Here is a 23,225-nt window from a genome sequence, read left to right as displayed (position 1 = left end):
ATCACACAACTGGAAGTACTATAAAAGGTTCAAGGGTACACCTGTAGTGTTTATAGGGATTGCTGAATTTCTTTTGTTTACTATGGATATGGCAAAGATTGTCCTATTAATGTAAACTGTTAGATTTGTGAATGTTGTTCAAAGGTGAACAACCCCTTCAATTAAACACAACACTTTCTGTCCTTGCCCTAGTGTGGTTGAAATAATAATGCTTTCGTATATCTTTAACCTTATGATCCAACGGGGACAAAAAAAATGTCTGAACACGCCCTACATTTTTGGCTTTGGACGTTTCTTTAAATAAAAGAACATACAGCATATTTGCTTTTCTTACGCTGTGGTGGTGAAATTAGCACATTACTATGTTAGTGTAATTATTCAATTAAAGATCTCTCTTCACAAAATCTGCTCTGTTCCTCACACTGCATATTTCCCTGCTTGTGGTTTAACAGACGCTTGGCGTTGTTACTTCACCTCTGGTTTCCCTGTTCCCAATATGTACACAGATGCTATCTATTAGTGTATTTATATGAGAATACCATTAGCCAGATGCATCTCTTGCCAGAACATTTTGCATAAAATTATCCTGCAATAAATCTTCACTACTGCAGGACACTAATCTCCCTGAAATGCTGTCCTACAGGCAAAAATGTGAATCACAGGTGGGATGGCATATGCGTCGTTCGGTTTTCTGAAGTTGCCTCACAAGGAAATTTTTTCCAACTTTGGCAGGGAGACTATTCACCCCTAGTAGCAAATAGTTATTGTGGGTGAATAATCTCCCCAAGTGCCACCAGCCTAAATGTGGCAGTAATTTTTTTTTCACTTTGCTTTGGGACAGGTGTATAAATCATTATTTTCCCCAACTGTTTGAAGGTTTGTTCCCTGCAGCGACAGCTTTAAGAATGCTATGAGTTTTAGTGTACAGATGTGGCATCCCTGTCTTGCTAAATTATGTTTATTTTTTTTATTTAGGGTCTGTTAATGAAGATTGATGCTTATCACTACATAGAACTAGGCACTGCATACAGGTAAGTTTATGGGTAAAATATTTCTTCCATGTCTCGTTGACATGCAGTACTAAGCTATGGGGCATTTAGTGCTGAAGGGGCTAGGTGTTGGCTGCAGCTAGATATTCTTGCACAGCAGGTCATCATCCTAAAGCTGTTTAAAAAAAACTCCTACCATTGCCTTTTGGCCTAAAGGGATGATGGGTTATGTAACTTTAGACCCACCTGTTGGCCATCTTCATACCATGGTCCTAGAGATGATTACACTACTGGTATTATTGATTCTGTGCATTTTATTCACAGAACTTTAACTAGATCAAAATACAAATGCCAGACCAGTAGTCTATTCAAACTACAGTGGAATCAGTTGTTAAAAAAATATATACAATTAAGATGCCCCACCCTTAAAGATAGGAGAAATGAGGTAGGGACCCCCTAGGGCTTAAAAGTAACAAGTAAAGTTACATACACAAGTAAATAAGTGCATCCATTCTCAGTGCCTCTGAGAATGGATGCAGAGGTGTTTTTTTTTTTTTTACCTCCAAGAGACTGGACCTCAAGCATTTCTTGCAAAAGTAGATTGTAAATGCTAATTAATGTCCCTGTAATTACCTGCACATTTATAAAAATGCAATAATTGGTTGCAACACAATGCTTACGAAGCACAACTGTGCAAAGGATTACATCTCTGCAAGGTATTTAGAGTGGTGTGTTCACCTATACCTTTATCTAAATAATAACCCTTGTCTGATCTTCCTGCCTCCCCAACTACTAGGGGCCTGAAGCCGGTCCCAGATGAGGAGGTGATGGAGCTCTACCAGGGAACACACCACATACCGCTTCATCAGGTCAGCGGGTTCTACGGCAAGGTAAGGCCCCACTGTGCACTGTGTGCTTTTCTGAGGCACTCCTTCTTGGCTTGATTAGAGGGCACATGGTGGTGGTGTTAAACAGTTAACCTCTTTAATACAAGCCAATATACACATGTCTTAGGGGAGTTTTCTCTCCCTGCTTCAGAAAAAACATGGTTACTGCATCATGGGGCAGCCCAAATTATATGATAATCAAGTGATTGTACCCTTGGGCATAATGTCCAGGTTGTTTGACACTGCATCTTGTTCAGCCGATGAACCCAAACACATGCTGGTCTGAATTTCTGCTCTGAACATGAAAATTGAATCCCACACACAGAGAGATGGCCTACCACTTAGATCAGAGTTTAATCCCCCCAGCTGCCTTACAAAAAAATAGTAGCTGCTGGGGGTTTTAAAAGTTTTATTTCAACAGAGTGAACTAACTCTGTTCTTACTATGTTGTCCATCACATAAAAAATATCTTGGCACACATTGTCTATTACCCAGCATGATGGGCACTTTGCCATTCATGCTTTTGTGTTTCTACACCCTGATATCATATAAGTGATCTCAGGGATGCATATAATGATTTAATGCTGCAGCCAGCCTAGCATGATTCTCCCATGTAGTAAATTAACCTCTGCCTTCAATTTAGCCTTTTGTTTCATCTAGAGGGATGGTGACATGTTTCTAGGCTTTAACTTGAATATCTCACTCTCAATATGGTAACCGCTCCTCAGCTGGTTGGTTACTAACCTGTGTCAGTCACAAAAACAGTTTGAGCAGGATGGGTTTGCAAGTGACATTATGCTTTGTGGGGATGGCATATGGCAAAGTCCCAGTTTATTTATGTATAGTGACACGTTTCTGTTAAAGCTGGGAAGTAACTTGGTGCACTGATTTTTTTTTATACTGTGATAAGGCTTAATACATTTTTACATGCATTGGTATTAAGTGTTAATATCTTAATGCCATTTTGTAGCCTGATTCTTAGTCAGCTCAAGGCAAGCATGCTTAAAGGAACAGTAACACCAAAAAATGAAAGTGTATAAAAATAATTAATATATTATGTACTATTTCCCTGCACTGGTAAAAGTTCTGTGTTTGCTTCATAAACACTACTACAGTTTATATAAATACCCTGCTGTGTAACCATGGGGGCAGCCATTTAAATTGAAAAAAGGCACAGGTTACTAAACAGATAACAGATAAGTAGCAGATTTCCATTGTATTCTACACAGTTATCTGTTATCTTCTTATATAACCTGTGCCTTTTCTCCTTTTTTCAATTTAAATGGCTGCCCCCATGGCTACACAGCAGCTATTTCTATTAACTACAGTAGTCTTTCTGAAGCAAACACACAACTTTTACCAGTGCAGGGCAACAGTACATTATATTTTAATTATTTTAAAACGTTTTTATTTTTTAGTGTTACTGTTCCTTTAAGGTTTAACTTTCTTGTTTATGTAACCTCCAGTCATGCTTCTCTCCTGCTAAACTCTGATCTCTTCTGGCAGGGTCCTGCAGTCAAGCAGTTCATGGACATCTTCTCATTGCCTGAAATAACGCTGCTGGCTGTTGCCAATGACTTTTTTCTCACAAATGACATTGATTATGATCCCATTCACCTGTACAAGGATGTCACAGTAAGTCCTTTGTCTGAACCTGTGTATGTGACCAGAGTGCTCAGTGGTATTTTCTATCTGTCCTTTGTCTCATCTCAATGTCTGCTTTTTGCTACTGAGGATAGCTGTACCAATGCAGATTTTAATAATGGTCTTGGTAAATATTTTTCTGCAAAAATCTTTAGACCTAACCTGACCTAACCTTTTTAATTTAAAGTTTATACGGCCTATAAGGTTATCCTTATTTTGTGTATTTATATTTGCATCAGTGGGAACGGTCATCTTAAATCTGACAAGGCATCCTTTTCTACAGTCTCCCAATTATACATTCTCGTGACAAAGTGTCCATGTCAAAAGCTTAAAGAGTGATAATGGCTGTTGCTTTGTCACTCTGTATCAGCAAGTCAGCCTAGCAACATGATGGCATCTTGCAGCTGTGCATCTCAGGCAACCACCCCTGCTTACCTTGGGTGATTGAAATCACTGCAGTTGACACACTTATAGCTTCAGCATGACCTAAGGGAAGCTAGTTAATTGTGTAAAGTTATCCTGTCAGTCTTCTGTGACTACCTGGCCTCTGTGACCAACTTCAAATGAAGATCAGTTTGGCTGATTTTTAACCATAATACCGGCACAATGTGGCAAACACAAGTATGGCAAAGCCCCCGAGTGTTTATTTGTAAAAGAGATAGACCGACATACCACAAAAATGTACATATTTACTTCCACAGATAAACACACAAGGGTTTTCTCCCACTTTTGACACATTGTGGTGTTAACTGGTTTGTTATGTAGGAGAAACTCGAGATTGTTAATCCCTCACCTTTACTGAGAACTGAGCAGGTACCTAATTAGTGTGCGGACCTGTGACATGCACGCGAATGCGTGACGGTATTTTAACAGGTCTGTCCAAACTGAAATTTCCATCTACAGAGCCATTGTGTAAGCAGGTGTGTGTTGTAATGAAATCTTGTCAGACTAAATGAAACCATTTGGAATTTGCAATTGGACATCCATATGTATTGCAGCATCATACGTATCAATTTAGTTGTCCTCTGAGCCAAGTAGTACAATATCTTGAGGGTTAGCCAGTATATGGTCACCTTTAGGCCAGTACCACATTTGCTGCTTTTTTTCACTGGTGCGGACACACCAGCAATTTCTGCTGGTGTATTTACACCAGCGGTGAAGACTACAAGTGTAGCATTGGCCTTAAGCTGAAATGTATTATTTATCTGCTACTTTGCAAGTACAGAAGCAATGGGCTTATTTAAATATCAACTGTGATGACTACCCTGTGTGCAGAAAATAAACAAGGCTAAATCCAGCTAAGTCTCCTAGGACCTTAGCATCAGAGGCATGTATTATTATCCTTGCAGTTACGCAGTCCTTGCCCCAGTGGAGCTTGAAATCTAAGGCTAATGGCACACAGGTTGTTTTCTCCACTGACGTGAACTCCAGTGAAGAAAGGCCATTCTGCTGCCGCCTTCTCCCTGAACTGATAGGCTGCCTTAAGCTGGCCATACACGCACCGATAATATCGTACGAAACCTCATTTCGTACGATATTCGGTGCATGTATGGCATTTCGGCAGTCGACCGATATCGCAGGAAGCTGCTGATATCGGTCGACTCGCCGATCGGACCGGTTAAAAAATTTTGATTGGGCGCCATAGAAGGCGCCTGACCAAAATCTGCCGTCAGGCAGTGATATAACTTTGGGGGCCCAGCCTCTCCTGAAAAAAAGTTTTGGAAGTACAGATAATGTTTGTGCATATTCTCTACATATACAGAGCCAAATGAGCTCATGTCAAAAAGGAGAATGTTTTCCCTGTATGGAACTGTCACCTATGGCTTCCCTACCTTCAGAAATCTGCTGCGGGCTCATTAAAGACCTAGCTACACAGGGCAACCCTTGGCATTGGGCTTGGTACCTTGGTAGGTGACTGCTCAGAATCGATAAGCAACCAAAAAGCCACATGTGCAAGGCAGGAGTTTTTGGGAGTTTTTAGTACATTTAATTCTGCTTTGTTTATAAGTAGCTCAGCACCATGTTTTTCAGGAAGCTGAGAATACTGTGTGTTTGCAGAGTCTCTCTCCCCCCCCCCCCCCATTCTTGCTCTTGTTTGGGTAGCTGTACCTCTCGCCTAGAACAGATTGTGCCAGAAACACTTTAGCAGAACTGTGTGCTGGACTCCACAGATGGTCTTTATCTCACAAGCCTTAACATTCTTTCTCTCTTTTAGTAAAGCAGGGACAGTAGGCAACAGGGCAGTAGGGAAAAACAAGATTACCTAAAATCTTGGAGTTGTAGTCATTTGATTGCCTTATGTGGAATTTACACACTTATTAGATCTCCACAGTAGTGAAATAAACATTGATCAACATTCAAAGCAACACAGGCTGCCTGTTTTAATTAATAAAACTACATGATTTCTGCTATATCTGCCACTTCACAAACCAGTGAATTATAATACATTGCGTAATGCAAAATGCTCCAAAAATCAACATAACTGAGTTTAATCCAAACCATCTTGGCTGGAGGAGAGCTGAATTTTGATACATAGACAGAAAGGGACAATAGTACTGGTTTTCATTGCAGTTTCATGTTTATTAAAAAGTTTCTTAGGATTAGAATGTTTTCATAAGGCAAAATGTTACTTTTTGTGTTTTTAGACACTTTAAATTGCTTCCATGGTTCTGTTGAAAGCAAAAATCTACAGCTTAACTTCCGTTAGGATAAGGATGGTTTGACTTGCATGTCTTGCAAGTCTCCTTTGCTGATAAGGGCAAGGGCCACAGGGCGAATTGTTAGCCTGCGGATAAGCACAGTCTGACAGTCTGCCCCTATGCTTAAAAAAAATCTTCCACTTGTGCCTGCATCTAGAACCTTTGAATTCGCCTGTGTGCCCTTGCCCTAAGAATGCCTATTGCTGCTGAAGGGCTCTGTTATTGGAGTATCTGTATTAAGCATGTGACATGGCATGTTTGCTGTGAGTGATGCAAATGGCTGTTAATTGCTCTGGCGAGCTACTTTCAGTACAAGGTAGGTGTGGCATAGTGCCTGTCTGCCAACACTACCAATGTTCTGTGTGCAGATTGAATGATTGGCTGGAAGCTGAATTACAAATCGCAAATTGCTCTTTTATTTCCCTACAATCTCCTTTTTTTACTGCCAATACAATCAGATGGATAATGGAAGGATACTATTGATAGTGTATGCTTTGGCATAGGCAGTGCAAATGAGACTTGTTGGGAAAGCACAAAAGCATGCTTTAACATAAATCTCCTTTCCATATCTGTTATTTGGTGCCAGATCTTGGTTTCCCATGGAATTCTTCCAACAGATGTTTTGGGGATTAAGATGCTACTGCTGTGGTTGCAACATGAGCACAAGTCTCCTCAATTGTTGGCCCTGCTTGTATCCCAGATCCACGTGCATGCTTGTGTTAACATGTCTCATTCATTGCCATTACACCGGCTCCTGTTGACCTCTTAGTGCAGCTGCCGGGGTCACCATTCAGTCTGCCAGCATGTCTGTTTTAGCCATCACCCGGGGCAGAGCTCTTCCACACAGTTACTGTTATTGAAAGCTGTTAATAAGGTCAGAGCAAGATGAAGGTCTTGTTAAAAATGTATTCCAAAATTAAAACTACTCTATATCATTACAGCCTTTATATTGGGAACAGGGTCTTCATATTTTACAACTGCCTCGTGGGCCTTTGCCCTTAAAGTGTTTTCTAAATACAGATTTGTTATTAAGGCTAGTTATACAAAACAAGCATTCTATAAACTAAACCAAATGGTTCTTGTTGTTACACATGTACACAACAAAGTAAATGTTAAGTAGATAAGGAATGAAAGGTTTATTAGCTCATATACATATGAAAAGGAAACATTCCAGGCTTAACCTGTGCTGCACTTTCTAAAGCCTTTCTGGTTATGCCTGAAATGCTGCCTTTTTGTCTTAAAAATACTTTTCAGTTTTTATCAAACCAGAGAGCCTTAACTATTGGATATTGTAGATGCAGTAGCACAGTTTAATATGCCCGTTCCTGTTCTCCTTGTTTTTACTTCAGTGAAAAAATAAGCCATTTGTATATAATCTGTCAGTCTTCTAACAATTGTAATGTTCCTAGCTGCAGTTAAAAGGGTTACGTTTATACTACATGTTAAGGAACTTGTGTGGCTAGTTTTAAAGAAAGGGAAAGTTTTTTTTTTTTTTATACATGTTTTTAACATGAATGGGTCATTTTATAAACTGCCTTCTCCTGCTTTCCACAAGTTCAGTTTCCCTGTTTTTACTTGTTGTGCAAGAAATAACAAAAAGAAACAGAAATATTTTTTCCTTGCAGATGTTTATATATTAAAGTCCCTTTAGCCTAATTTTTTTTGGCTGCAAATAACATATTTGTGCTGTGAGTCACTGAAAGCTTTCACCTTCTCTATATATTCATGTTGAAAACATATTTATGTTGTCCCTTTAGATCTGTCACAAAAATACTTGGAAAAGTTCTTAAAAAGGGTATGACAAACATGGCATTTTTACAACTTCTCTAGTGTGTACAGGTATGGGATCCGTTATCCAGAAAGCTCTGAATTACGGAAAGCCTATCACCCATAGACTCCATTTTAATCAAATGATTCAGAATTTTAAAACTGATTTCCTCTTTCTCTGTAACAATAAAACAGAAATTGTAATTGATCCCAACTAATATAATTAATTCTTATTGGATAGAAAACAATTCTATTGGGTTTAATTAATGTAATATTGATTTTTTTAGTAGATTTAAGGTATGGAGGTCCAAATTATGTAAAGACTTCTTATCCGGAATGCCCTTGGTCCCGAGCATTCTGGATAATGGGTCCTATACCTGTACCAGGGTCTGTCAGTGTTTTTCTAGAAAAGCATGGGAAATGCTGTGCTTCTTGCAGACAAGGGTACAGGACTGGATAGTATTCATCCCAGGTCACTAAAAGAGCTTAGCTCTGTGATTCCCAAACCTCTTTACTTAAAGTGCACCCATCACAATGAATGAAGGTGAAAAACAAACAAAAAAAAACCCTGTCGGCACTAGGCCACCCTCATCTGGGAGGGAGCTCCCGGTGCGGGCAGCCATGTTACTTCATTATTCCAACTTGCAGCTCTGCAGTAAAGAGTGACTTAAGTTTATCAGAGCACAAGTTACATGTTTTAAAAACATGTATTTCACTGCAGAATTCTCCCATGACAGTATTCCTTTAACTATGTAACCAGTGTATGCCATTAGGGCTGTGGCTTTCGAAAGGCCCGTGATTGCCTGTTATGCTTTCAGCAGTGAAGCATGGGAAACAATCTGCCTATGGTAGATGCGGGCAGTAACAGGTGGGCACAGTATACAAACCCACAGACATCAACCTTCCTGTTAGCATCTGTATGCACCGTGGGTAGTGTTTCCTGTGGGAATCAGTGGCTGAAGGTTTAGGGTGACTTTTTTCTTAATTGTTCAGTGTCCTGTGGCATGTCAGATGTCTTAAGCAAAATAGCCCCATAATCTTTCTTCAAAGGTATGATTAATACAGATTACCATGATTCAAGCTGTTTTCTGTAATCCATTGAAGAGGAAAGGATTTATGTATGGAAGGGTATTACTGCAGCAGTCAGGCAGAAAGCATGACCTAACAAATGTGGCGCTGTGCTAAATAAGGTTTGTTCCCTGTATCAGTGTGTGTTTTTACTATCCTAGAAGAGAAAATAAAGTTTAGACTACTGGAGTGTCATTGATGACAACAACTGCGTTAGATAAAGCCATTATGGAGAAGGACCTAAGGCAATAGATCAATAAATATATATCCCCAACCAGTGTGGTCAGAGCTTCATTGCATCCCCGCTTTATGGTTCAAAATTTAGCTCAACTTTTCTTTTTTCGGCAAAAAAAATCCAGACTAAAAATGTACTATTGTGCACCAGACCAGAACAATCCCTATCTGCCATAGCCCTTAAAGTAGAGTCAAGTGCAGGTATAACATTTGAATCCAGGATCCATGACCTACACCCAGATTTACCCAAATTGAGATGCTTTACCTGCAACCTGACCTCCATTAAAGTGCTCTTTGTTGCGAACTGGAAGTGACATTTTCAGAAGTGGGCATGGTGGAAAAAAACCCAAAGACCTGCACCCATACCCAGCGCTGCAAGTGCTACTCACGGGCTACGTGCTTTTCTTTACGTAACATGCAGGTACCTGCCTCAATGCGGCACTCTACCTTAAAGCTCTGATACATCATTGCTTTCCAATGTGTCCTGCTACAGGGGAAACATTCCTTCTAAATTCCTTCTTAGAGTAAGAGTGCCCATTCTGAGTGTTTCTTGCCCTTTGTTTTCTTTGTTTTTGTTTCCTTTGCCCTTAAAGGATTTAGCAGGAGCACTTACTCCTAAGACCTCTGACCCTCCTCTCACCTCTTTGTGGGTAGGCTATGGGGATATTTGGTTACCTGTTAGCACACCTGTTGTTGATGTCTCATAAATCTGCCCTGATTTCTCACAGTAGCCCTAAAGCAGTCAGAAAACAATAAAGGGAGGGAGAATAGTGAAGGGGATTGACAGTGCTGCACCTTTCTGGGGTCAGGGGCTAATTGTGCCTTTATTGCAGTGCGTGTACCAAAGGAGCAGTGTCCGACCAACCCAGTACATGTCAGGCTAACGGACTCCTTGATATATTGTTATATTGAGTATTCCAATACACTTAATTGCTTGCACCTTCCAAGTATCTTTATTTAAGTACAAACTCCCCGGCATCACGCAAATAAACAACTACTAAAGCTTCAAATACAGGCAGCTGCCCTTTTGCTGAGACTTTGATCTTTATCCTGTACTTGTTTAGCAGAGAAAAACATTGAATTGCTGATAGCTTCTCTGTAAAATTATCTGTTTTGTTTTGATCTTCCCCTGTATGAGTAGCTTCTCATATTGAGGATGTCAGGGCTTGGGCAGGGATTAAACAAACTGTTTAGGGAAATGCAAGTATTATGCAAACAGGAAACATCTTGGACATGAAAGAACTTTGCTTAGTGCTGTATGTTGGGAAAAGGGCAAGGGTTGCATCAAGCACTGTGGCTTAATGGGTAGAACTTCTGCCCTGTAGTCCCGGGGTCCTGAGTTCAGTTACAGCTTGGGCACTATCTCCAAGGTTAAAAGAACATACAGGTTTCTGATACAATTGACCCTACTATATAAATGTAATTGGTACAGGGACTGAGGTGAATAATGCATAATATGTGTAAATGTGTCACAGCATTATAACATAATACAAATATTAATAAGGAAGTACAAAATACTGCAATAACAGCAGTAATACAGTGTTAGTAATCATACTATGTGTGCAGATAGACTGTGGGTAACACACACTTACCCTCGCTTCCTACCTTGAAAATCCTGTTATAAATAGTGAATCTCTTCCATGCTAATTTAATTTAGTGCTGTTAAGAATGACATGGCAGTGCTTAAGTAACTGCCAGGGTCTCCTATTAGAAGGCCGGTGTAGTAATCTAAAATAGCATCTTGCAGGGAATGTGGCATGAATCTAGCAAAAAATACCCACTTTTGATGTATAATCAAGCATTTCAACATAAGTATCAATTTTTCAAATTCAGAAAAAAATTCAGGTTGATTTCCCCTTGGAAGCTAGCTGTAAATGGTGATATTAATTGACTTACAAACTCTGTGAAAACAAATTGTTTTGGACTTGTTCTGTCTTTAATCCCTTCTTGCAGGATGTTTTGCGGTCACAGTAATTCCCTTAAGATCAAAACTGGCTTGTGTCCCACTTGTGGCACACGCATGTAATTAAGCAATGGGTCACTCTGCATTTCTTAATAATCATTCAGATGGCAACAGATAATTTGTGTTAGTAATTGAAATAACAAACAACTTTGATTTATATCAGCTCGTTATTAGAGAAAACTAGAATACTGCCATGTGGGCATTCACTAAGAGACCTTAAGAGAGGTGGGAATTCAAATGTCATTATTTCTCTAGGCGGTCCTCCTGTCAGTGCAGACGTAGGGGTCCTGTCTTCCTTCAACTCAGGTATATGGGCTGGCTCCACCTTTCCTTCCAGTTTACATTTTATGTGCCAAAGTTCTCCTTCAGTGGCTTGTAGTCTACGTGCCAAAGGTTCTTATAGGCACATTCAATGATGCTGCTCCTAAGCCTGCTCCGACTGCAGACTGCAAATCTTCTATGCCATCTCCTGAACCAGTTTCTGCTCCGCTACCACTGCTTTTCCCATCGCAGTCCCTGAGGATGTCTCTTCATGGCCTAATATGGAACCTGCTCACCGCACAGAGGCCCTACCTTCTTCATCACAAATGCCACCTCAGCTTGGCAGCTTCCTGGACTTAATTAAACACCATACAGTCCTCCCTTGCAAACTCCTCTCTACCAAAAAAATGCAGGGCTCTACGTCCTATGGTCTCATCCTCTGACTCCCCAGAAGGCCAAGTCTTGGACTCTTGTATCATTTAAATCAGGACAACCTCAGCCCTTTCCACTCAGAGGACAGCTAGGATGAAAGTATGGCTTCAGCCATATACTGCTACAGGAAATGATGCACACTCTCAAGATTAAGGACGATTAAGACTTCTGCAGTTTTCACACATTTGGGACACTCATGTCGCAGATCCTTGGTAACTAAATATAATTTGTTATGACTACAAACACCGAGAACAAGATTTGTACCCTCTTCGAGCTGAAGCGCTCAAGGACGTGATTGCATCCCTTCTTCACTCAAGGGTGATTACACCAATATTCAGTTGCCAGAAATTCAGGGGATTCTACTCCAGTCTCTTCTTAGTCAAGAAGAAAGATGGAACATTCTAATTCTAAATCTAAAATCATTGAATTGTTCACAAGCAAAAATTCATGAGGTCGATCGAGTCTACTCATTGTTTTCTGGGACAGATGTCCTGCACGGCCGAGGACTGCCTGAAACTACTAGGCTTCATGGTAGCTGCCCTGAAAGCAGTTCCTTATGCAAGATTTCACATGTTTTGGGACAAGGACCACCAGCACCTCTCCGTTCTCATCCACATCACTAAGAAGACACAAGAGAGCTTGCAGTGGTGGATAGTTCGCCACCACCTAACTCAGGGCTGCAGTTGGTTTCAGTCTCGCTGTCAAATGGTAACCATAGACAGCCGCCTCTTCGTTAGCAGCATTCAAAGAACACACCCTACAAGGACACTGGTCCCCAGAGGAGTCAAGACTACCCATTAGCGTTCTCGAGATCCGGGCCATATCCCTAGCCCTCCAGTCTTGGACTTACCACCTCCAATCCCTGCCTGTCCAGGTACAGTCTGACAATGTAACAGTGGTTGCATATGTGAACAAGCAGATGGGCACTCAGAGCAGCAAAGCAATGAGAGAGGTACCCAGGATAATTTCGGTCGGACATGTACCTTTCATTTCCGCAGTGTTCATTCCAGGAGTCCAGAATCAGAAGGCCGACTACCTCAGCCACCAGTCCATAGACCCAGCTGAATGGTCCCTACATCCAGACATATTTAACAAACTTGTAATAAGATGGGGTGTTGAGAGACTAGAGCTGAAGGAAGACAAGACCCCTACATCTGCACTGACCGTTCAGGCCTACTAGAAAGGGATTTTCTGGTAAATCAAAAATCCCCTTATTAAAGACTGGGCTGCTAAGAGTTGTACAGCAATGTGAAATATGTTGGGGCTTTATAAATACATTAATAATAATCAGAGTATACAACTGAGATTCCAGTATCAGAGCCTTGTATGCATAGGATATGGCTGTCAAAATATACATTCATTAGTTTGTGACCCAAAGTAACCATCTGTTAAAAAAGAAATTAGAAAACAACTCAAAGTCCATGTTGCCTTGAATAAAATATCTGCATGTTAACCTGTTTATCTCTGTATTGTAGGACGCAATCCGAGATGTGCACATAAAAGGCTTCATGTACAAATGGATCATGCAGGATCTCGGTAAGTAACCCTGGCGAACTAAAAGCCAAGGCTGATTGTTCGTAGAAATGCTAAGTTAACTGGATACGTGGCGTATATTTTTTGCCAAGTGAGTGTGTGCTGTGTCTTAAACCAGATCTGTTTAGGATGTAATCTGCAGTCTGCCAGCTTTTCTTGCAGTGTAGCTTGAAAGCCACAATGTTTTTGTGGGGGATGGGACTGAAGCCTCTTAACAATTCTCCTACTGAGAATCACATGAACATTTTTGCATAAAGAAGGTTAAGCCTGTGCCTCATTATAAGAGTTGTTCCTTAACCTTTGGGGTGAGCCCGTCATCAACTAAGGAGGGTCTCAAATCCATTTGAACAAAACATTAGTCTTCTCTGCATTCCTTAGAGAGAGAATGGCACAGCCTGTACTTGGCACTGTTACATGTCCACGCTGGAGCAAGAAGCTTAACAGTGCAGGCAAACGGCCATGGAAACATTCTATTAGACCTGTATTTATCTAAGCATGGTGTGTCCGCTTTGCTTTATAGGTGGGTTACAGTGCAGGAAACAATAAAAACATTTATTCATTTAGCAGATTGTGAAAAAAGTGCAGAAGTAACATCTGGATATGTGAAAAATGCAAATGCTGGTTTTTTTTGGTTTTTTTTTCCCCAGGCATGGAAACTGTTAGGCTAATGTCCCCCCGGAGCGAGTCAGTCTACTGCAATAGATCTCTGCTAACATGGGTGACTAATCGCTCCAAATAATGCCTTTCCACCGGCAACAAGGAGTTGCTGGTGGAAAGGCCTGTGCAACTCTTTGTCTTTCTAAAGTCAGGTGGGCGACTCACTCCGTGGAACATTAGCCTTAGGTTCAGACAGCTCTGTAACTGTGATCAGCTTGTGGTGCTAAGCACAAGTGGGAATAGGGGCAGTCAAAGTGATAATGGGCTAGTCAGCCATGAGAATAAGCTTCTGTCTAGTGTGGGGCAGAGGAGATCTGTTAAGACCCAGGGTTTCTGATATGATACATAATCTCATTGAAGTGCTGTGGTATACGTTGATGCTAGGCTAATAATAATGGTACTGCACATCTCCGTATTCCTGAGCATTATCCTGTAAGCAGACATTGCTGGTTTAGACCGATTCCATGGGCTTTACACACTTATTCAGTTCATTCTGATCTTTTTTTTCTTTCTGCTTCTTCTTTTAGAAAAGTACATCCTAAGGGGAGATGAGACATATGCAGTCTTGCACCGCTTGGCCAGCCAAGGCAAAAAGCTTTTCCTTATCACCAATAGCCCCTTTAGCTTTGTGTAAGTTAATAAACCCAAAATTCAGTGTGAATCCTGATGCCTTTTATCCAATTCCAAAAAGCCAGAATTACATACATGATGTGAATTATGGCTGTGTTTTTTTTTTTTTTTTTTTTCCTGCCCACAGGGACAAGGGGATGAAATACATGGTCGGCAAGGACTGGAGGGATTTTTTCGACGTTGTCATAGTCCAGGCAGATAAACCTCACTTCTTCAATGACTGCATCAAGTAAGTTGTTTTGTTAACTCAGTGGGGAGTGCATTCTGCCTGATCCAGTGTCAGAACCCTTAGCATAGTACAGTGTATGTGGAATGGGGGCCAGCAAAACACTGTACTATTTGAAACTGCTGAAAACCATTACAAAAACAAAGGTCACAATTGGCATTCAATGGAAATTCTCAGCTGGATGGAAAATGCTGGTGGAGAATACTCCCTGTGTGTGATAGGCTTTATGTTTTATTTAGGTAAAAAAAGGCTTACAGTTAGAGATTAAATGCTAGAACTGGATTTTGGATCCCCTTCAGGAAGTTATTCTGCTTGCCTTTGTACTTTGTACGGGATGATAGAAAGATCCCTTATTCAGAAAACCCAGGAACAGTGGTGTAACTATGCATACAGCAGACCCTGCTGGGGGGGGGGGGCCCAGACCTTGGAATCTGCTGTACCATAGTCCCCCTCCACGGACCCTCTCCTACCTTTTTAAATATAGAGGGGCAGTCATGGCCAGGAGGTGTGGCTTGAGAGGGGCAGAGGAGTCATGACTGGTTGCACCGGGCCCCCTCAGAGGATTTTTCTGCGGGGGGGCCCAGTCCGACCAAGTTATGCTGCTGCCCATGACCAAAGCACTTTGATTAAAAGATCCCATACAGTACCAGTGTCCCCTTGGTAAAAATCAGGGTTGCAGTGCTTTATTAATGGTCACAGATTTGGGTAAATTGCTAGAATAGGACATCTGAAAGCCCAATATCCAGAAAGTTCTGCATAATGGGAAGGCCATCTCACACAGAATCCATTTATTTTTTTTCTTAACATTGTTCTTGTTCCTATGTAGGCCTTTCCGTCGGCTGGATAAGAATGGAGACCTGAAGTGGGATAAGATTACAAGTTTGGAGAAGGGACAGGTGTACAAACAGGTACAAATCTGTAAAACTTTTTTACATCTATCATAACATTGTGTTTACGTGCTATTTATAATTCAGAATTTCATACTTCGCTATATTCACTATATTCGCTTAATGATGTGCACGTCTTCAGAGTTTTGTTTTTTTTTTATTACCTTGTTTTCATTACATCTCATGGGATTCTATTTCTGCCAATTTTTAATGTTTCTAAAATCAGATGTAAGGTGTGGTGGTGGATATTCACAAGAGAACAATTTAATATGTCTGAATTTAGGCTTTTATTGTTAAGACAGGGAGGGGATTTAACTATCACGCTTCCTTAGCTTCTTGCTGGCCTCAGACACTTCAAACAGCAGAAACATCTTTGCTTACGTGTATGTGGCCCTCCAACCAATTGTATAACTACTTTTTGCAGGATGTAATTTGTTTACTTTTAGCTTAGGCAACTGCTGAGCCTTGGCTTCTATCCAGCCCCCTGTAATACAGGAATCACATTTTATTCAGGCAATGTTTTATTTGTGATGCAGGTTCCTCTCTGTGTAGGAAAAGGGATGTCTGCAAGATGAATAATACAAGAGAGTCTAGGGTAAAGAATTCTATTCCCTAGAGCTGTTTCCCTATAAAGGAAATAATGACTGTTGGGAACACACTGCGACACAAATAAAAATGGATTACTATGAATATGATTTAGCTTTGTTCCTGGAAGCTTCCATTAGTGCTGCTTAAAAATAAAACGCAAATTCAAAGCAGAGCAAATGTTTTTTTAGTATCCAAGTTTATCCAGGCACTCTTTAGAGTCTGGAATATATTTTTTGAGACATATTAGAGAGGCTGCAGACTGGTTTTGCACTAGGCCACGCCACACTTGCACACTCTCACGTGTTCTCACTGCCTACCAGCATGCTGGATTAGCTCCAACACTATTTTTAGACATTTTGTTTTCTTGTTTATTTCGATTTTTTTCTCTCTCAGTAATGTCTGTCAATGATTAAATACAGGTATTTGCACACAGGGTTTTTTTTTTTTTTTGTTTAATTTTGTTTCATCATCAACTTTTGGAAACTGCTGAAATGCAAGTAGCTACCAGTAAATGTTCGAGGGGACACTATGGGGAAGTGTGATATAGTGCTTAAAACCAGTTGATACAAAAATAAAGTGTACCTAATATATGCTTGTGTGGTGGGGCCTAATCATTTACCTATGATCTGCTGGTGAGCTCTAGTTCTCGAGCAGGGCACCTTTGTTTAGATAAGTCCTGGTTGTGTGGTTTTATTCATATTTTCATAGAATCAATACTTGAGAAAAAAATTTATTTTGTATTTTACTTTATGAATGTAGTTAGCTTACATTTCCATGGAGTGTTAACAGAAGACCTTTATAGTATAGCATCATTAAAATCCAGTAGAGTCTGGGTGCCCCTAAGCTAGCTCTGTTGCTCAACTAAATTACTTTTTTTGGTTTAATGGCATTTTATACACATTATCAGTGTGTTATTTGGTCTTTTAATTCAGACAGTTGCAACCATGCCTACAAATTATTTACTCTAATTACCCCACTGTTCATTAGTATTCCCTAAGGTTACTCTTTTGCTAAAGATAATATCCCCTCCTTCTGCTGCTTATAGTCAGACAGACAAGACTTGCAGTCTGCTTGAGTGACAGCTTGTCAGACGGGCTTGGCGTGCTAAATATTTTTGCTGTTGCACATATGTGCATTCCATTTAATTCTCAACTGAAAGCTTTGTCACTGACTTTCCACCCTGTGACCAGCAATCTGAGCATTCCCACCATTACACACCAGGGCTACGTGATTTTCATGCAGACTAGCTGAACAAAAGCTTTGTTTAAACATCAGCCTGCATATCCGTGTCCGTTGATACGGCAGCACCCTCCCAAGCCTCGCAGTTTTGGTTTTTTATCAATATGGAGAGGGCCGTTTTGATAAGGGGTTTGGGGGATTGGTATAAAAGTCTTTGTTGACAAATCCTGCATAGAAATGTAAAGTTGTTCTAGAAACTATATACTACAAAGGAATGTTGGCTTATGTTTGAATCAGTTAGATAAAACCATTATTTCTATCAAGTATTCTGAAGGATTAAAGATCAATAACGTTGTGATGATGGTGTATTTTAAATATATGCTATTCTGAAGCATAGACTAATCTGTTTAATATTTACTTCTTCTTTTAGGGTAACTTGTTCGACTTCATTCGCTTAACAGGCTGGCGCGGTTCTAAGGTGCTTTATTTTGGAGATCATCTGTATAGTGACCTTGCAGTAAGTATACTGGTCTGCAAACCTCTAAAAGCACTATGTGTAGTTTAAAGTGGTCTCACTCCCACTAAATATTCTTCTTTCCTCTAGGACCTGATGCTGCGTCATGGCTGGAGAACAGGGGCTATAGTGCCGGAATTGGAGACGGAAACCAAGATTGTTAACACAGAGCAGTATTCACAGTCGCTAACTTGGATGCAGGCACTGACTGGCCTCTTGGAACGCATGCAGGTCTCTATAGTCTTTAAATTCCCTCTATTATTATAAACCGTTTTGTGGTTTAGTGCCTTTCAAATGTTTTCCTTAGCTGCTACCATACCTGTTTGTAGTTATGTACTCTAGTTGTAATGGCATTTTACTTGGGGCTCTCAGAAGCTAACACTCTACCCACTTAAAGGTGGCCATACACGTGGCGATCTGACAATGTTTCGTACGACCATCGGTCGCACGAAACATCGTAAGATCCGCCACACACCATTCAGGGCTGAATCGGCAGGTAAGGAGGTAGAAACAATAGGATTTCTACCTCCTTCTGCCGATTCAGCTCTGAAGGGAGAATTTTGGTCAGGCGCCTTCTATGGCGCCTGATCAAAATTTTCAAACTTGTCCGATTGGCGAGTCGTCCGATATCAGCAGCTTCCTGCGATATCGGTCGACTCGCCGACATGCCATACACGCACCGATTATCATATGAATTGCCTTAAGAGGCAATTCATATGATGCTGGCCATGGTTAAACTATGGTCTTCCAGATGTTCTCTGGCTGTGGATAGGTTTTTGGGGTGCTGTGAGTAACTTCTATCATATATAGATAACTTAATAGGGCTAATGCATGTTTATAGGCTTGTATTTTGGCTGCATTCTGGCACAGAGCCATAACCTTTGAACAGCTCAATTCCTTCCAGCATGCAGCCAAAATTGCTAGCTGGGTTACTGATCAAGATGCCACCTCAGGCGTTTTTTTATTTTTTTTTACACACAAATTAACTGCTTTTTATCACGTTCACTGTGTACTGTTGCAAACACCATTATTTTTTCAGCTGAGTCAGAGTAACGCAGAGGAAAAACTTTTGAATTGCATGCATTTTTTTCCCCTTACAGCATTTACTACAGGGATCCCCAACCATTTATACCAGAGCCACATTCAAATGGAAAAAGTGTTGGGGAGCAACCCAAGCATAGAAAAAGTTCCTATGGGTACAAATAAGAGCTAGAATTGGCTATTTGGTAGCCCCTATGTGGACTGGCAGCCTATAGAAAGCTCTGTTTGGGTTTACATTGGGTTTATGCAACTAACACTTGCCTCCAAGAAATTCAAAAATAAGCAGCTGATTTGAGGCCACTGGGAGCAACATCCACGGGGTTGGTGAGCAACATGTTGCTTACGAACCACTGGTTGGGGATCACTGATTTACTACATAGGGCAATTTAAATGAATTATTACCATTCAAAAATGTTTCACCCAAATTTAATTTACGTTCTTTTCTGTACGTTGCAGAATTTCCGGGACCCAGGGTCTCAGCAGGTATTGCAGGACTGGATGAAGGAGAGACAGGAGCTAAGGTACAGTTTTTTGCATGTCCATAAGAAAGGCATTTATTTCTGACATGTTTGTGATGGGATTATGAGGATAAGTTGCAGGATGGAATGCAGAGCTGCTATGGGGGAAAGAATGTGCATGGCTCATCTTCATTGTGGTGTGCTTTGATGCTGGAATAACATTCCGTTTATAGGCAGGTTCATTATGCAAACTGAAATGTGCCAAGCACTTTGGTTGTGGTGCATAAAGCTGTTCTACTTTAGAGTTTTTAAGGGTTTTTTAAAGGTGGGGATACTTTGATTGCGCATGTCTTTTTAAAAAAAATTTTATCCTGTTTTTTTTATATTGATTTATTGATGTGACTTTGTACAGACCCAGACTGGCAATCTGTGGGTTCTAGGAAATGCCAGAGGGGCTGCTGTCAGATGCCATAGACAGTCACTATTGAGTGGGTTGGTGGGACACTGTTTAGGCCTCTGTGTAGTTGAAATGCCAGGGCCTATATTGAATCCCAGTCCAGGTCTGACTTTGTAGTGTAGTAAAGTAACGTATGTTGTTGGGGTGATATTTATCACAGTAATGCATTATAACATATAATTAGAAGCTGACACCTATCTTGCTTTGACATAATATCTTCTTGTTTCAGGGCTGTAACCAAGAATCTATTCAACCCCCAATTCGGTAGCATCTTCCGGACCTGCCATAACCCCACCTACTTCTCCCGTCGTCTCTGCCGCTTTTCAGATCTTTACATGGCCTCTATCAGCTGCCTCCTAAACTATGACCTAAGCTACACCTTCTTCCCCCGTCGCACCCCTCTGCAGCATGAAGCACCACTGTGGATGGATCAGCTCTGCACAGGCTGCATGAAAACTCCCTTCTTGGAAGAGATGGCCCACATTCGCTAATGAGCCCACATTCGCTAATGCAGTGAGACTTTGGGTGCTGGACTCAAAGGTGGAGAGAGTATGAATGCACCCCGGAGCCCTTTCATCAAATGTGCCACTTCTACGAGATGAAACTGCCATGTACTAGAAAATACACAAGAGTGAGGATTTGCACTGTGCTTGTGTGGATAAAATAAACTGCACAGCACAGTATATATTAATTTCAGATTTTTTTCAAGGTCCAGTTCTCCCTGCAGTTTAAAGCTATTGTTCTCTTTTGAATGGAAAAAAGAGATCATTGTGCCCTTGTGTAGCTGTAGCCACTTCAGTGTTAGATTGCCTTGTCCCACACTGCCTTACATAGCAGTGACCTGCAGTGTTGCCTTTGTCTAGTGCACGCAGCTTGGTGTAAAGGCTGTGCTATTTGCAACCGCTCGTTTTAGTCCTCCACCATCTCTGCTATTGAGGACAACATGCCAATCTAGAAGTGTGAAATATCTAAGAATGTGCTATCTGCTTCCTTCACTACCAACACCTGCTTTCTCCTTTAATACCCTTAGATCTTAGCCATAAATTAGAGCTTAGCCATAAATTATCCATTGCAACTGACTTATTCGCATAGCCAGAGCAGGCTGTACTAGAAAAGAATGAAAAAAAGAATTCTCCGTTGTGGAAGCCATTTATATTCAGCGTGGACATCCATTCAAGCTTCTCTACACTGTTCTTAGCCTTTTGCTTTGGGATTTTTTTTTTCGCCTTGTTGCCTTGTCAAAAACTTCTTAATTTTTAGACATTTCTTTACCAGAAGTTGCATTCCATTGGACAGGCACAGTGATTGCACAGGAGCAGCAAACTGCTATGGGGTTAACTATTGTGAGACCCTTGCAGGATGGAGTTTTACTACACTTGGACCTTCATTGTTACTAAAGGGATGAGAGGAGATGTAATAGACTAATGAACAATTTTCAGGTGAAGCTGATACGCACAATTATTTTTTTTTCATTTTATTATTTCAAGAAGTTTTGTTCTCGGCTGTAGCAGTCAAATCGTATATCATCAATGAAAGCTGCAGCTTCAGATCTGTAACTGAGGGACACCGAATGTGTTCATGGTTGGCGGGCTGGTGCATTTATTTTCCCAAAGGGGGCATTGTGAGAGATATTGATGCTTTCTAAAATCCTAGACCATAATAGGCTTTGTTAGGGGTAATGGAAAGGAAAGCATTTTGCCCCGTGACTAGTAACAGGGTATAGAGTTTGTAGTCCTCATATGGACATATCAGTAGATCATGTGGTGTGGATTTAGAGAACTTCACTGGGTTGGGGTAGTTTTATTCCTGCCATATTATGCTGATTTTTATATAATAAGAATTGTGTACTTGCAGCATTTGTGAAAAGAAAAAAAGGTTTAACGTCTAAGATCAGGATGATGGGTGTATATTTGATACGCTTGCCTTATACAGCTATGGGCGGGACTCATTTCTCATTATTCATCTGCTACCGTGAAACGTTGCTTTTTTACACTGTAACACAGTTGTTGAGCAGAAAGCTTGAAATAAATGTACAACAATCTCTGGACTTGCCTGTTATTTTCAGTCAATTCTAGGATCCTGCTCTTGGATAACATGGCAGAACATGCTATTATCTCTATGCCTGATACATTAAGTAGAAGTGTCACATTAAGTGTCACAGATGATTTATGAACACACTAACCATAGATATATAATATATTTATTCCCTTTTTGCTTCAAGTATGTGTTTTTCAGGAGTCACTTTGGACAAACCTTCCTGTGACTCCACTTCTAGTGATGGCTTTCACAGTCATGTGGATGGGGCATCAGCAGACCAGGAAATGGCAGGGATGCAGCTTCCTCCCACTTTGATTATAGTTTATTTGGGCCAAAATGTGTAATGGTCAGGTACCAAATGCTCTGTAACTGCCCATATTGAAAGGGCAGGGCTTATCTACCTAATAATCAGACAGACCAGCAGTTATTTTATAGAGATAATTAGTTTTGTAGCATTTCCATGGATTTTGCAATATCCATTATACAGGGATGCCCAGTCCATGCTGAATAAAAAGTAACCCATGGCATGAGGCTGCCATCACTGTATTCAATTGTTCCTTTTTCAGCAAGTCAGCAATGCAAAAAGGTACAATTCCTATAAAAGTACCTAGGTGGCCGTGATCTTAATCCAATGTTTAAAAATTGTGGTGCACAAGCATCATTACATCTGCCTGACAGAGCCAAAATCCTGGCAAAGCTGGAATGTTCTTACCCCAACAGAATTACTGTTGGGGTAAGAACTACTGTTATGCAGTAAAATGAAAGAATTGGTTAAAGGTCTGTATTTCTAAACACTGTGTTCCCGTTCCAGTACAGTACATGCAAAGAGCACAGACAATTAGAACAGCAGAAAGTGAAGAGCCGCTGTGGCGCTGACCAACATGGTGCATGGACAGATGAACGTTTCATATCAATCCAAACCTACAAATCTCTATAGTACAGGTATGAGACCTGTTATCCAGAATGCTTTGGACCAGATAAGGGGTCTTTCTGTAAATTAAATTATCTCCGTGCCATGTCTCTTTAAAATTAATTGAAACATTAATTAAACCATCTTAGTTTGGATCAAGTACA

At 40.6% G+C, this 23,225-nt stretch overlaps 1 protein-coding gene across 1 annotated transcript in view; it reads left to right on the top strand.

The window, feature by feature from the left end:
• nt5dc2 (5'-nucleotidase domain containing 2) overlaps positions 1–22,155 on the top strand; it is a 35,429-nt gene extending 13,274 nt beyond the window's left edge. Inside the window, 11 exon segments of the mRNA NM_001102918.1 lie at positions 976–1,031; positions 1,786–1,879; positions 3,383–3,511; positions 13,420–13,480; positions 14,662–14,764; positions 14,892–14,993; positions 15,817–15,898; positions 18,075–18,161; positions 18,249–18,389; positions 19,656–19,720; positions 20,344–22,155. Coding sequence (NP_001096388.1) covers positions 976–1,031; positions 1,786–1,879; positions 3,383–3,511; positions 13,420–13,480; positions 14,662–14,764; positions 14,892–14,993; positions 15,817–15,898; positions 18,075–18,161; positions 18,249–18,389; positions 19,656–19,720; positions 20,344–20,605 — 1,182 coding nt within the window. The 3' untranslated portion in view covers positions 20,606–22,155.
• Positions 22,156–23,225: the final 1,070 nt, after the last annotated feature.

This window comes from Xenopus tropicalis, chromosome 8 (genome assembly GCF_000004195.4).
Source record: "Xenopus tropicalis strain Nigerian chromosome 8, UCB_Xtro_10.0, whole genome shotgun sequence".
Taxonomy (NCBI): domain Eukaryota; kingdom Metazoa; phylum Chordata; class Amphibia; order Anura; family Pipidae; genus Xenopus; species Xenopus tropicalis.
This window is presented reverse-complemented; position numbering and strand designations above follow the sequence as displayed.